This window comes from Bactrocera oleae, chromosome 4, assembly GCF_042242935.1.
Source record: "Bactrocera oleae isolate idBacOlea1 chromosome 4, idBacOlea1, whole genome shotgun sequence".
NCBI lineage: Eukaryota > Metazoa > Arthropoda > Insecta > Diptera > Tephritidae > Bactrocera > Bactrocera oleae.
The window spans coordinates 56,498,753-56,514,051 of NC_091538.1; the positions used below are offsets into that span (position 1 = coordinate 56,498,753).

General features: G+C 33.3%; 1 protein-coding gene across 2 annotated transcripts in view; it reads right to left on the reverse strand.

Annotated features, from left to right (window-relative positions):
- Positions 1-15,299, reverse strand: part of LOC106620967 (semaphorin-2A) — a 220,764-nt gene that overhangs the window by 19,008 nt on the left and 186,457 nt on the right. For both annotated transcript variants that reach the window (XM_036363458.2, XM_036363457.2), the window contains exons 7-9: positions 12,338-12,475; positions 11,267-11,399; positions 9,413-9,769 (exon numbers count right to left, since the gene is read on the reverse strand). In XM_036363458.2, the coding sequence (XP_036219351.2) occupies positions 9,413-9,769; positions 11,267-11,399; positions 12,338-12,475 (628 nt within the window). The remainder of the gene's footprint in view (positions 1-9,412; positions 9,770-11,266; positions 11,400-12,337; positions 12,476-15,299) is intronic.

Here is a 15,299-nt window from a genome sequence, read left to right on the forward strand (position 1 = left end):
GAAATTTTAAAATCCAACAGGTATTGAAACTGTTGTTAGAGGTCTGGAGACAAATTGCCTTTAGAGGATTTGCAAACAAAGTTCAGTAAGGTAATCGAGGCCTGTGCAGATATTCTCATTATTTATTCAAATACAATAACTAGGTTATTTTTCTTAAATAAACAAAAATTTTTGGGCTTTATAAAAAGTCTATAAATAATCTTGGTGGCAGAGATAGATAGAAGCAAGAAAAAACCTAAACTTCGGCTGGAGGAAAGCTATAATACACTTCACAGGTACTTTTCTTATAGCATAAAATATTATAAAAAAAAAGAAAAGACGTATATACAGACAGATGTAGTCTCAGGCGGACATAATAAAATCAACACATATCATCATGCTAATCAATTGTAATATATATCGTATATTTTATAGGATCTCCGACGTTCTCTTGTGTTAAAAACTTCGTGGCAAACATACCCTCTTCAGGATATAAAAAATGCCAGCTTTCCGCTAGAAAACCGTAATGTTATTATCCAAAATCCGAATATAGTTATTACACTATTATGCTACTAGTAATATAGATAGTTCTAAGGCTATATCCTCAATTATAATTTGTGAAATTTTTTTTCTTATCAGACTTCTTAAAATGATTACAGCTTAAGTGTGTTGTGTTCTGAATTCTTTATTGGTAGCACAATATGTTGTTAGACAGTTAAAAAATATGTATATTAGACAATAAGAAACAAAATATTTTTCTTTTCTTTTATTATGGAGTAAGTTAAAAGAGAACTCCTATAGTTAAATGCTCCAAAGTCTCAACTGCAACGTCAACACCATTTAGAAATTGCAATGTCGTTAAGAATTAGAAAACTAAACAACAACAGCAAAGTGCATGCATGTAAATGTAACGGAAACGGAAATGATTCCCGCAAAGTGTGTGCAAAAAATTAATGTGTTATGCATTGAAGCATGTAGTGCCGCGAAGCCACGCAAATGTGGCAAGTGGTACGTGGTCTTGCCGCCATTACAAAATGCTATAACGCAAAAGTGTTGACACCGACAACAAGAAATGAGAAATACGCAAGGAAATATAGCGGAAGTTGTAAGATTTGAAAAATCAGCAGCCAGCCATTTACACGAGCAAGCACATAGGGAACACAACAGCGGTACTTGCATTTTTCTAGGTATTCCTATGAAGCGGAAATATATTCAAAGGTGTTTTGATTTCGCGCTTTGCCATGCGACGAATGAGTTCAAAGGAAAACGGAAGGAAATACGCACAGAAAAATGCACATTGCCAGCTTGCGTAGTTGTTGTTGTTGTTGTTAACACACATGTCTAATAACACACACAATGGTTTTGTTTCTGTTATGTTGTTGCTACATATATATGGTTGTTGTTTAGTTTTTTCTTTTACTTTATTGCTTGCATCAAAACACTTTGAAAAATGCAGTTTGGAGCACGTATGCTAAGTTGCCGCCGCGTGTCGCGATCCCCTTGCCAACACGACCACCTCAGCGCGGGAAATGGCTTTCGGTTTGGCGTTTCTGTCACGCACATTAAGTCACGTGAATGGCAATGCTCAGTGAATACGAAAAATGATGGTATGCAACGTGTGCAGGAAAACAACAACAACAACAACAAAAATGTGTGTATAACAAAATTACAACAACAATGACAATAAAAATTGTGTGCAACAAAAAACAACAACAACAAATGTTTGCAATAAAATTAGAACAACAACAAAAATGTGTACAACAAAATAACCAGAACAACAAAAAGTAGTGCGCAACAAAATAGCGCGTAACGAGTTTTACGCTATGCGCTTCAACGGTGACAATGTCGGCGCTTTTTGCACGCTATTTACCGTTAGCGATTGTAAGCAACAAAATATTTGACACACGTCATAAAAAGATACCACATACGCTAGAAAAAACCGGCAGATAGTGAACATCACAAATATGCAAACAAGGTGTCCATATAAATAATACAAATACATATAGACTTCTAGCGGTGTATTGCGCTAGTATGTGTGTGCGCAAAACCAAATAAAGTCAAATAAACCTTTTCACAGCATATAAATTCGTTGCAAACAACAAAAAGAAATAAATAAATAAAAAAAAAGTGCAACGCTTTTGCCAAGTAAAGCATTTGGAAAATCTCGTTTTGCATTTAAAATATTTAAATTGGCAGTAAAACAAGCCACAAACCGCAATGCAGCACTTTTTCCGGCCACCTTTGCTACTGTATTGGGTGTGAATGGCCGCTGCGCTGTGTTGTTGCTTATTTGGCGCTAACTGTTCATATACATATACACATATGTATGGTATGTATACATGTGTATGTATATGTGTATGTAGCATATATAAAAAGCGCTTGCAACTGCCCTACTTTAGCGTTATGTTGCAGTTATGAGATAATAATTTTCGTGTATGCATTTTTCCGTGCACATTTTGCTGCTTCGTGGCAAATATGCAAAATGGAAATATGCATTTTGCATCGAATCTAGAATGCGAGAAATTGGCTATTTGCTGGCATTTTTCTTCGCAGCTATTTACATTTCGATTGCAAATAAGCGCGATTTTGTCGCAGCAACACACAGATTTGCTTATCAAATGAGGCAGCGATAAATTTATATTTATATTATACATATGTCCATACAATCATATTTACAGGTTGGTTGAAAAGTTTTAGTGTTCGAAATGAAATAATACTGTTTTTGATACGAAACACATTTTTTAATACAATACAATCTCACTTAACTTCAATTCACTTACTCCAATGAGCCTCCAATAATTTTATGCCATCCCTATAATGACTTTCCGGAAGCTCTGTAAAGTATCCGTGTACGCGTCTACGGCTGTAATAGCTTCTTCATTCGGCGAAAAACGCTTTTGACAAAGGAATTGTTTCAGTTTTTTGAAAAGGTAGTAGTCGCTGGGAGCCAAATCTGGTGAATATGGTGGACGCTCAAGCAATTGGTACTTTAATTCGTTGAATTTTGTCATTGTTAAAACACCTTTGTGAGCAGATGCATTGTCTTGATAAAAACTGATTTTTTGTGCTGTAAACAGGTCTTTTCCTACGAGTTTTTTATCCAGCTGATCGAAAGTAATATTCAGAGTTGATTTTTTTACTTTTCTGCAGATAAACAATCAACAAATTCCTTTTGCATCCATCCCATTGTGACTTCACCTGCTTTGGAGCTGAATAACCAGCTTCAGTCCACTGTAAACGTTCTTGTTTTAATTTCGGCTCATGGTGGTCATAGATCCAAGTCTCATCCATAGTTTTAAAACGATGCAATCAATCGGGTTTATTCTGCTTAAAATGCTCCAAATTATGCTGAGAAACTTGTTTTCGATCTCCTTTTCGTTGAATGTTAACGTGTGCGGCACTAACTTTCCAAACAGCTCTTTCATACGTAATTCTCCATGTAAAATATAAAGTACTCGTTCATCTAAGATGCGTATGGCATTAGCAATTTTACGCTTAGTCAAAATTCCAGCCCAAAATTCAACGGTGCATTTGGAAGGCGAGGAGTCCTTATACACATTGAACAATTATTCATAAATTTCCTTTGCTTTTAAGCCTTTCAAAATAAAGAATCTAATAACTGTGCGATATTAAATTTTTTCCATATTAAAAAAATATTCTGACACGTTAACTTCAAATGGCTTCTAATCAAATAATTAATTGGCAGAATAACTTTCAACTTTGCATGTGTTCTCCCGAAAGATGTAACAACTTGAGGAAACAAAGTTTGGAGCTAGTAGTGCTATTTCTTGGTGAGACCCACAAACTTTTCAACCAATCTCTGTATTATACATATATACATACATATTTATGGTATATAAATACATATTAAAGGGTATAACAGTATGAATTTGTAGCGATATTTAGCTGCAATTTGTAAATTCCAATAACGGATAGTATTTTATAATAAATGCATTTAATTAAAAAATTCCAAAAAAGTAGCCTACTTTGGGCTTGTTAATCTACCAATACATATGTACAGAGCGTACAAAAAATAACGTTTTCGCTTACCGCAATGTAGTTAGCGTTTATTAAAAAAATTTTGTATTTATAGAATATACATTAGGGGTATTAAGACCAGCATTGCTAATTCGTTGGTCGATATTTGCTAGTTTTTTACGTGCATTTTCTGCTCACTGAAAAATAGTTTTAGACAATTTTTTCAAAAGTAGGTATTTAATAAAATTAAATCAGCTGTTTTGAAACAAAATATACTACACGACTAAGATAAAGCAAAAAATACCTTATGTGTACAGTTATATGTTTTTACGAAGTATCAACCAAGGAATTAACAGATTGAAATGTTCGGTGTGAATATCTCTATTGTTTGGTTTTAACTTTATTCAATACTTTCTCTAATCTCCCACGTTGTCTATTTTAGCTTGACATTTTTGATGTGAAATGTGAATGAAATTTTTTGTCAACGTTAAATATTTTCTTGAATTTTTGGCTTTTATTAGAGCACAAACATTCTTTTTTGGTTTGGCTTCTGGTGACATCTGGTTTTCTTGTTTCGATTGAGTTCAGAGTCTCCTACTATATTTCGGGTCATTGTCTTCTTGCAGTATACAATAATGGTTCTTTTTTGCCACAAAGCATTTCAGCTGACCCTTTTAATACAATTTTATCACACTAACTTTGCTCTTGATTTTAGATATTTCGTGCTTCCTCCCTCTTCTTGCCTTGTCATCTACGTTTCCAGTTTCTCCATATTGGTCAGACCACCTCTTCACAAGTATACAACTCATATTTAAATACTTTGTAATTTTTCGCTTAAGCCAGGTCCGTCTGCCTGTCTGTCTGTATATAGTATACGAACTACTCCCTCAGTTCTTGAGATATATGTAGTTTTGAAATTTTGCACACGTTCTTTTCTGCCGAAGAAACTGCTCACTTGTCGAAACTGCCTATATCGGATCACTATAGCATATAGCTGTCACACAAACTGAACGATCGGAATTAATTGCTTGTATGGAAAACTTCTTCATTTGAAGAGATATATTTACCAAATTTGGCATGGGTTATTGTCCAAAGCAATGGCGTAATCTTCGAAGAAATTGTTTAGATCGAGTCATTATAGCATATAGCTGCCATATAAACTAGCTGATCAAAGTGCTTGTAAGGAATTGTTTGTGTTTGTGAGGGCTTTTACAACTTCGGTGCAACCTGTACTATGTACAAATATTTTTCAATTTAAGAAAATTAATTTTCAAAATCTAAATCGGAAATTGATATTTTTGGTGTTGAGACTTATTTATAAACATGACAAAAGTTCAACCAATATGAAACTCTAGCTTCCCTAAGCTTCTGAAGACTGGTCTGCTGCAACAGGACCATTCCTCCATTAAACTTCCAAGTCAAAATGAGTGTGTCAAGCATATATCCGGTGCTTTGCTGGTAGATCAAACGTTTTTTCCGCTAGCATCACCGTATAGTTTATCGTTGCTGCTTAAATATTGCGTTGTTCCGTACAATGCTTCGAGTTGAGGTTTAATTTTTTTTCTGTATTTTACTTTATATTATAACTATTATTATAATTCTTTTGTTTGATTTTGACCACATGCTTTTGTGCAGTAGAAATATATTTTTTTATTTATGAATCGTTTCGACTTTTATTATAATTAGATATAAATTATATTTTAAGTTGGAACAAACTGGGCTTAGTGTGCAAAATTTTACTAAAATCAGTTCAGTATTTTAGAAGGTTATCCTGGACAAACCATACAACGCGTAATTTTTATATATCTAGATAATTTAACAAAGTTCCAAAAAAAGTTTGATGTTAAAAAATGTGACAATATTTTAAAAACAGAACAAAATTAATATCTTAATGAATTACTTAATAATTATACCAGCATTAAATGAGTTCAAGCTACTAGGTGTGTATATAGTAGCATATACCAAATTAATCACTTACATGCATACATACATATGTAGTAAGCCTTAATTCTCTTATGCTCTCTAATTTCCATAAACATACTTTACAATTAAATTTTAAAACAAAAACTATTTTCTTTAACAATAATATAACTAAAAATTATATTATATTAAACAGCCTAAAAAACAATATTGGAGCTTCATTTTATTATATGTTTCTTTTATAAAAGAAAAGCAAATGGCCAAAAAATTAATTCTATGTAAGTTTACTCCAAAACCCTTTTCATTTTATACGCTCCCCATGTATGTTATTCGTATGTGCTCTCATCATTTTTTACGTTCCTTATAAAAGCGTTCTCTGATATTCATATCTACCTTCTCTGTTCTTATACAATATGTATGTATGTATAGTATACATTTATTTGTTCTTACGCTTTATCAAAATCTTATAATTATACCTGTCAGCTTCTGCTGCATACTTTTAGTTGTAATCAAAACACAAAAAACAAAAACAAGTTTAAGCATTCATTATCCTCATTCCATAATCTAGCTAGTCCACAATCCATTTCCAATTCTTCCTACCATTTACATCAATGGAAGTTCCGCTATTTCAGTTGTTTTCTAGCGAACGTCGCGAACAGTTTATCTCAATCGGTTTTTCTGTGCAGTTTGTGTTATTATAAGTTAATTGATGATTTGTGTGTTAAATAAATTGCAAATTAGTATAGTGTTTAATAAAGTTGTGTTTGCTTGTGTAAATAAGTGCTTTCATGTGCAGTTATGTGTCGAGTGTAGTGCAAAATATGAAATTAAGTGTAAGTGTTAGTGAAGTGAAACGATGAGCAGACTGCAGAGCTGCGCTGCCCTGCGCAAAGCCAATTCGCAAATTAGCGACGCAGAGAATTCGCAGCAGAGTTTTATTGCTCTCGCGTGTATGTGCATATGGAAGTGAGAAAAGAAATGGGTGAGTCAAATGATTTGAATTTAAAATTTTTTACAATAAAGGGTAAATAAATTTGTTTTATTGATCAAATAATTATAAATAATATAAGCTCGTGATAAAAATATTAATATATTAAAATAAAAAATTTATTTACTATAAACACAAATCAAAATTACACAAATAATTATGAATTAAGAAATTTGAGTAACAAATTTTATGTAAAGTAATTTCAAAAGACAATTACTTTTTATAATAGGTGGAACTTAAGTAAAAGCTATAAAAATGTCTTTCGAGCCTTTAAATTTCAGACAGTCTATTATTTAATGCAAATATGTAAAAAATTTAATTTTTTCAACTAATTTGGAAGTTAAGGAATTCAAATCTGAGGAATTAGCTTTAGGAAAGCTGCAAAAGTTTGGAAGTTAAAGGGCACATCAGTGTGATATTTTTAAAAGTTCCATAGGTTATACCTTTAAAAATAACATACTAAAATTATTATATATCTACATTTCAATTAGTTTCTGAGATACATCCTTCTAAAGTTTAGCCGCACAGGTCAATGAGTCTATCTCTAAACGCATTTTTCCTTTAAACTACAACTTAAAAGTTTTTCATATTGAGAATGTAGTCGTAGTCATCCATACAATGATGCGCTACAAGTTTTTTGATCTGATCAAAAATCGAATTTTGGCACGCCAAAAACCACCAAAATTTGAACTATTTTTAAATGCCACCATTTTATAAATTTTTGATAAATTTTTTCGTTTGTCAGTCACTGTTCGAACAATATCTTCTAGAGCAAATATATTTTCAGGTATTTTAAGCGGTGAAGGCCGGAATCACCTTTTTTAGCGCGTCGAAGATTGCGTGTAATTCGAACAGTATTTAATTTTTTCTTCAATCATTTTACTTTGTATTCAATAAAGGTATATGTACATGTAAATATACCCTTCAAATTAAAAGCAATTGATACAGTTAGACAAGGGTAAAAACTTTTTGAAAACGAAAACAAATCATAGCTGAAATCGGGAAAAGGTAGGGGGCCGTGGTTAAATTTTTTGAGCAGCAAAAAAGCAAATTTTGAGTAGTTTTTTAGCTATTTTTAATAAACCCTTAAATATTCAGAAAGATCTTGGGTTTTCTATACTAAGGCAAAAAGTAGAGAACACTAAAAATAAATACAAACTTATACTCCGTAATCAATTAGCTAACGCTTTGCTACAATTCTGTAATCAAACCCGCTTGAAAAGAAAAGATCTACCAGCCTTCTAAAAAGCAACGTATCACCTAACAGACTAGATTAGAACCTTGAACTTGTCTAGTTTTAATAATATTTATGATTTTATTACTTATTGCTCAACTTTATACAAGCAGATTCAATTAATATAGATATACTAACAAAAAAACAAATTTCAAAGGATTCTGCACTAGTCTAAGTAGTCCTTTTTTTCTAAATTTCAAACATTTTATTTTTTAGGCTCTCAGACTAACGTTTAAGGTAAACATATTTCTCGTCTTTAATATAACTTAATTATACCAACGTCTGAAGAAATTACGTTTGAGCCATTATTGTCCTCATAATAAAAAAATGCTGCTTAAATGCAAAATAGTTCCTGAGCTTTTGTCAATATTTTTAAAAATAATATATTGATACACATTATTGTGATTAATAAATTTAAGCTGCTTCCAAATAGTTTAAGAATTTTTGAGAAAAAAACTTTAATCTTCAGTCTAGCGGTGAATATACCGTTCCCAAAAATATGTATATTATTTAGCCAAAAATTGTGATCAAAGCCTGGTTAACTATAACACGGAGACCTTGGTGTTGGATTAATATTCCAATTATGCTGAGTTCTAAAATATCGTTTTAATCTAATACAAATTTCACTTATATTAATTTAAATATGTAATTTTCATTTAGTCTTAAGAAAATATATCACATTCACCTATCACGTAAATTCTCAATTTGTTTTTCCCACATTTTGCGTTTTAAAATCTAGAGCTAAATTTTTCTAACTTGACGAAGTATTTTTAATTTCAATAAAAAATGTCTTCACACATTTCTTAAATTTATCTCAAATACCTTTTTAATTCGCTTAGAAATCCTATCAATTCTCCTAATGCAATTTCAGCCTGAAATATATTTATATATGAGTCTAAATTCTTTTGTATGTGTATATGTATATTCGAATGCTTTAATAGTGGCAGTCAGCGCACTCCATATATCCATATATGCTTTCTTGCCTTCAAATCCAGCAGCCACATACACATTTATACACTCACACATGCAGGCATACGCTTGAGCGCACAGCGCGCCGGCGCTATCAATTCAAGCGCACTGGAAAGGCAAGAATAATTGCCGGTGCAATAAATCTAAGCGTACACAGAAAAAATAAAAAATGAAACGAAATTGCAAATAAAAAACTTCACGGATACGAACATGTGAAAAACGAAAGATTGCTGCCGGCAACAGACACCGCATTTGCGCCACTCCCACCACACATTTGCGCTTTACTCTGTGTTTTTTTTTTTGCCTACCCTTACCACCCACTCCCCTTAACTGGCGGTACTCACCTTCGAAGGCTGCATTGATGTCCCGTATGTCGTAGCTGCACACCGCCGAACCGACAATGCCATGTGTGTTCGTCGTAAAGGTGGCATAGAATTTGGTGTCATCGCTTGGCATTTTATAAACCGATTGTATTTCATTGAAATAAAATGGAAATTCACTGGCGATGCTGCAATTGATGCGCGCCTTCAAGTAGGTCGCCCAATTTTGGCTGATCATATATTTGCCGCCGCGATCGTTCTTGCAGACGCGCGCTATGCGTGAATAGATCGCCTTGCCGCAATTGATGTACTCGACGGCGTGTTCACGGAAAAAGAAGTACACATATTCCCCCACATCGAAGGATCCAACGAAATTTGGTTCTAAATGGGAGAGCAATAAGAAATATTACGTGAGAAAGTTGTAATAAATAAAGGAAGGTTCTTTAAATTAAAAAAAAAAAAATGATATAAGCTTTTTTTTCGATATAATGAACTTTTATATTAAGATTTTTCCTAGATCAAGTTCATTAGTGCACAATTTCGAAATAAAAACAATTGTTTCAACCATTGTTATACTCGAAGAACCCCAGGTTCTTAAAAAAAGTCGGAGTTTTCTTTCATTTTATAGGTTAGGTTAGTTTAGGTTAAATGGCTGATCCCTCAGCACTGCGGGTGCGACTGTTATCTACAGTCATATATGATGTCGAACGAAAAACTCCTATAGCTGAATGGAAAAGACACTCTGAACCTATTACAAATCTGCTTAGATGTTTAATGTCTATTTCCGCTACCTAACTGGATGTCTAAAAGTATAATATCCGAGGTGTTTTTGCCTTGATTTGGTAAAAGCGGGACATTTTAGATGGAAGTATTGAGATGATTCTATATCATCTTCTTCCAAACAACTGATGCAGCTGGCATCTGGTAAGATATTCAATCTTACGGCATGAATCCCGATCCGCCCACTTTATTTAACATTCTAGCAATAAAAATAAATCAGTTATGTCAAAGTCCATTATCTCTTGAATGTATACATTAGTAAATCGCTTATATGTATATCTAAACTTGTACTGATTCTTTAAGGAAAAGCATGCGGTGGAATAAACAGTTCTGAGATTTGGTAAAACCATAGGAACGTTTGTTGCTTTATATAACCCGTACGTACAAAATGGAAAGAAAATCAAGCAACATATTAAAAGTTCGGGGAGAAGCTTGACTAACAATATTTGAGAAGCGTAAGCGCCTAATTTAAACAAAAAAATATGGTTTTTATTATATTTTTCCGACATAAAAAAACTGCAATCGTACACACCTATAAAGAACCGTCCAATTAGCTTAAAAACGTTCTACAATAAAAAGTCTTTAGATTTACTAGCGTTTGCAATATATAAAAGTAATAGCATTATCCGTTTGAGAAGTATTTTCCGAAGAATTTTTAAGTTCAAAGTATCTTTCGCCTAAAATTATGCAGTAAAACTTGTAACCAAACATTTTAGATTAAATGCTTAATATCTTCTAATTCAATATACGTTCCGAGAAAACATTCTCTTTCATATTATCGAATTTTTATGTATTGAAAGCCATATTCAAAACACCAAATTTTTCATTATAAGTATTCTTCATATCTTAACCATACCTTAAAGTTTCTTTAAATCTTAGCTACCCCTTAAAGCTTCACACCTTACCACCCTTTCTTACTGCCAATGATAATGGTCAAGTAAATTACGGCAACACCTAATGCCATCTATTCAACTATAACTTCTAACCCATTAAACAGTAAACTAAGAAGCTAGAAAATAAAGAAGAAATGCTTGAAAGAACGAATAAATATAAATTTCCAATATATGTATACACATACAAAATTATATTTATACTCACTATCAAGCCATTTGGAATCATATTTCACGGTGCGTTTGAAATTGTGTTCCTTCCGACCGGATGTGAAATTATACAAATCCGAACGGAATATAACCGAATCAGCCTTGGTAAATTCAGCGTTTGTGCCAGAATACTGCAAACGTTTGAGAAGAGCAAGAGAGAAAGAGAGAAGGGAGAAATAGTAGAAAAAACATGCGCATTAGTGCTAATACAATAATAGTTTAAGCAAAAAACACAAAAAATCTAATAAAATTCAAAGGAAAAAGGTTGAAAGAAAATGCACGGACTGCTGTCCTCGATGACTTGGGCCACGCCGCTGTCAGGGCCACGCAGTAAAGTGTAAAATTAGCGCACCATTTTGGCAGAATTCGAATTCGAATTCGCCATTGCGGCCATGTCAATAGTATTATTGTGCTTTCGCTGATTTTATTTTCACAGACGTTGCCGCTTTTCAATGCTTTCTTTGCTGATTACACTGCTTTTGTTACTTGCACGTGTCGTGGTAGTCATGGCCACGGCAGCAGCGGTTTTATTGGTAGAAAAAAAGTTGGTTGGTAGAAAGAAGTTGGTTGATAAAAAAAAGTTCGTACGGTTAGCTTTCTACCTTTTGCGCTTCCGTTCTTTGTGGGCGTATAATTTAATTCGCTCCTACATTTCTTGACACATTTTGAAATCGTGCGGTGCAGTGCGGCAGGCTGTGCGCCGGAAATGGCGGCCATTGCCGCAGCTGTTAAGGACATGGCCAAAGCCGCATTTTGTGTTGGCCTTCTTTAGCAAATTTTATTACACAATTGACATTTTTTCTTTCTTTTGGCATTTTTGTCTTTGCGCCACTTCGTTCTTTTCTTTACTTATGCTTCCACTTTAATGGCATTTTTGTAAATTTTATTGTTGTTGCAATTGAAGTTGGCTGGTAATAAGCGCTCGATATATGTATACCAGCAGCTACAGCATGTTTGTTGTACTTACAAAAACAACTACACATTTTTTTTTTGGTTCACAATTTTGCAGCTTCTTATTTTCTTTCTACCTATTTTTCCGCCGTTATTTTATTTCTTTCCCTTAACTTACCAGCGCTGGTAATCCGAAGGCATTGCCTTTCTCCACATAAACTGCTGTGGAGTTATCGGCGGGATCGTAGGGACACTTGCCAATGCCTAAACCGATGCCGGGCACGTACTCCGATCTGGGTAAATGTGTTAAGTTCGCCTGCGGGCCAAATAATAAGCATAAATATATATATATGTGTGTGTGTGCAGTTCCATATCGTCGTCAGCAATTTCAGCGTTGTTGAGTTTTGGTGAAGGCATTCAACCAGCAGCACAACACACCGGCAAAGAAAAACAAAGTAAACGCATTAGTTGGTGTTGGGAATACAAATAGACGTAAAGGTGGCATAAAGAAAAAACACTCGTAGCTCGGTTGTTTATGCTGTTGGAGTTGTTTTTGTTTTGTTCTTATCTAAGTCTTTGACTGCTTGTAGAAATTAAAGGTTAACACAACTGACAGTGGCAATTACGCACTGACAAGGCATGGTTTATGTGCTGTTTTGAGGGGACGCTATATATAGTAACGTTTTATGAATAAATTTCTAGCTCCAATTGCATATATTAAAATTTATTTCACTTTTTTATTAAGGTTCTTTAGCTCAAAAGTTAAATAAATAATGCTTACAAAAGTTTTTCTTCACCTACTAAGGTTTGAGCGTATCTAGCAATACATCTTGCAATAATTATTTTACCCACCTTAATTTTATCAAGCCTAAAGAGTCTCTTTATAGCTAAGTAATTTTTGACTTTGTTTGAGTTTTGTCTTAAGATTTTTAATCTAATGCAACCCTGCTGTTTGGCCAGCCATAACATTTTTTCCGAAAGGTTGCGAAATTATTTTTTTAAATTTCCTTTATTGCAAAGTAGTTGTCGAATGTCTAAAATAATCATGGTAACTGCCTTCTTGGCGTTTCAGAAATTAGATGCCATAGGAAAGATCTATCTAATTGAAGACAGCCAAATTAGATCCCACTCATATTGTAAGCTTAGAGCTTAAGCTTAAGACAGTCTAGCATTTTGAAAAAATCGATATTATATTTTTGGCTTAAAGTACATTTTAAGGTTATTTAATGTGTAGAATAGCCTAAAAACTAAGAAAAAATGTTAACTTATAAAAAGATATTTAACTTAATTTTGTTCTCTCAAAAGCTATAATATTCTTCAAAGGTGAACAAAAACTTGATTTCCGATACCATTTCAAGTAAAAACATTTTCCATACAAGGACTTGAGCTGGATCGGTCAATTTGTATGGCAGTTATGTGCTATAGTTGTCCGATATCGGTGGTTCAGACAAACAAGCAGCATCTTGGTGTGAAAAGGAAGTATACAAAGTTTCAGATTGATATTCTCAGGATATAATTGTCAAACTTAGACCTTAGAGACTAGAAATGCTCGAAAATATTAACTTAAAACAGATGAATGAACAAATATTTAAAGCTTTTAACTTAAGCAGCACATGGAGTCGTCCTAACTTTCTAATGGCTAAAAAAATCTCACTAAATAGCATATAAACTGCTGAAAGTATAAATGATGAGACTTTAGTTAGCTATTTTCGCCATTCAATTGAAGGTGACGGTTGGTTCTTAAAGTCTTGTTCACGTCGGTTCTATTACAGCGACCACATCGATCATTTTGGAAGATTATTAACGAATAAATGGTGACACTCTGGTACATTGAACGAGCTTACTATCAATATGTCTTATTTTAAAACATAACTACTTGGGTCACTTGCCAGAGACTTATCTCAAACATGTTTTTTGAGAGAAAGTTCTTTATATGGAAACTGCATAAGTTTTAAAATGAAGGCTGCGTTACGAAATAAATGGTTATTCGTAAGAAAAATACATTGTTTATACAAAGAGCCATTTTACTATATAATTGCTTTGGTTTAAAACTCCAAAAAATAATAAATTTATTTATTGTAATATTTTCTCCAGCTACAGTAATATGCAAAATTAAATTTTTTTTAAATTTGAATTTTAAATATTTCATTATATTTTACCCAAAAACTAAATCAAATTATTTAAACAATTTTTTTTTGTAATATTTTCTCTATCTACAGTAATGTGCAAAATTAAATTTTTTTTCCAAAATTTTAAATATTTTGCAATAAATTTATATATTTCAAAAAATTTTAGAAATTTCGTAATGAAATTTACGCCAAGCCACTAATAGCTGAGCGTATACATAATCGCCTTTGCCATAAATTAAGCAACTAAAGCTGTTACAAATTCACAGATTTTCATTATGTACACAAATGTGTGCAGATGTGTGTTTACATTAAGCTAAGGAGCATTAAATAAATTTCCACAACGCAATTAAATCGAAGACATTTGCCACATAGTGACTTTAATTTAATGCTAAACATTGCCACGGTCCTGACCGCCCAACTAATCTTCGAGCATTGTTCACACACATACATACATATGCACAATTTAGCGAAGGGTGAGTATGCATGAGTGTGTGTGTGACCTTGCTTTGTGGCGCAACAAACTAATCCAGGTTTATTTGTGCTCATTTATTACACATACCACACCGTGCTGCCCGAATAACGGTAAATAGTAGATGTGTACACTTGTCCACATACTTGTACATGTGTGTGTGTACATTTGCCGTAAGCGGGAGAGGTGTGTGTGTGATAAGCATGAGGTACGTATGAGCAGCTTAAGGTATGTGTGTTGGCATTTTCGGCCGCACCGCATATTAGTTTGCCAACAAAACGGCCAAAAGCGCACATGCCACTGCGGCAACAATGCCAAACAAATGAAATCAATGTACAAATGTACCTCTACAATGTCACACACCGTTAGACACATACATACATACAAGTGCATGTGTGTGTTTGTGTATTGACAAATATATTGGGCAGTTGTGGCTACACAAAGTCAACTGCTAACGCTATAAAATAACAACAAAGCGGCTGCCCTAAATTGTTAGCGATTCCCTAAATTCCTATGTGGTATACTATATACATATGCATGCG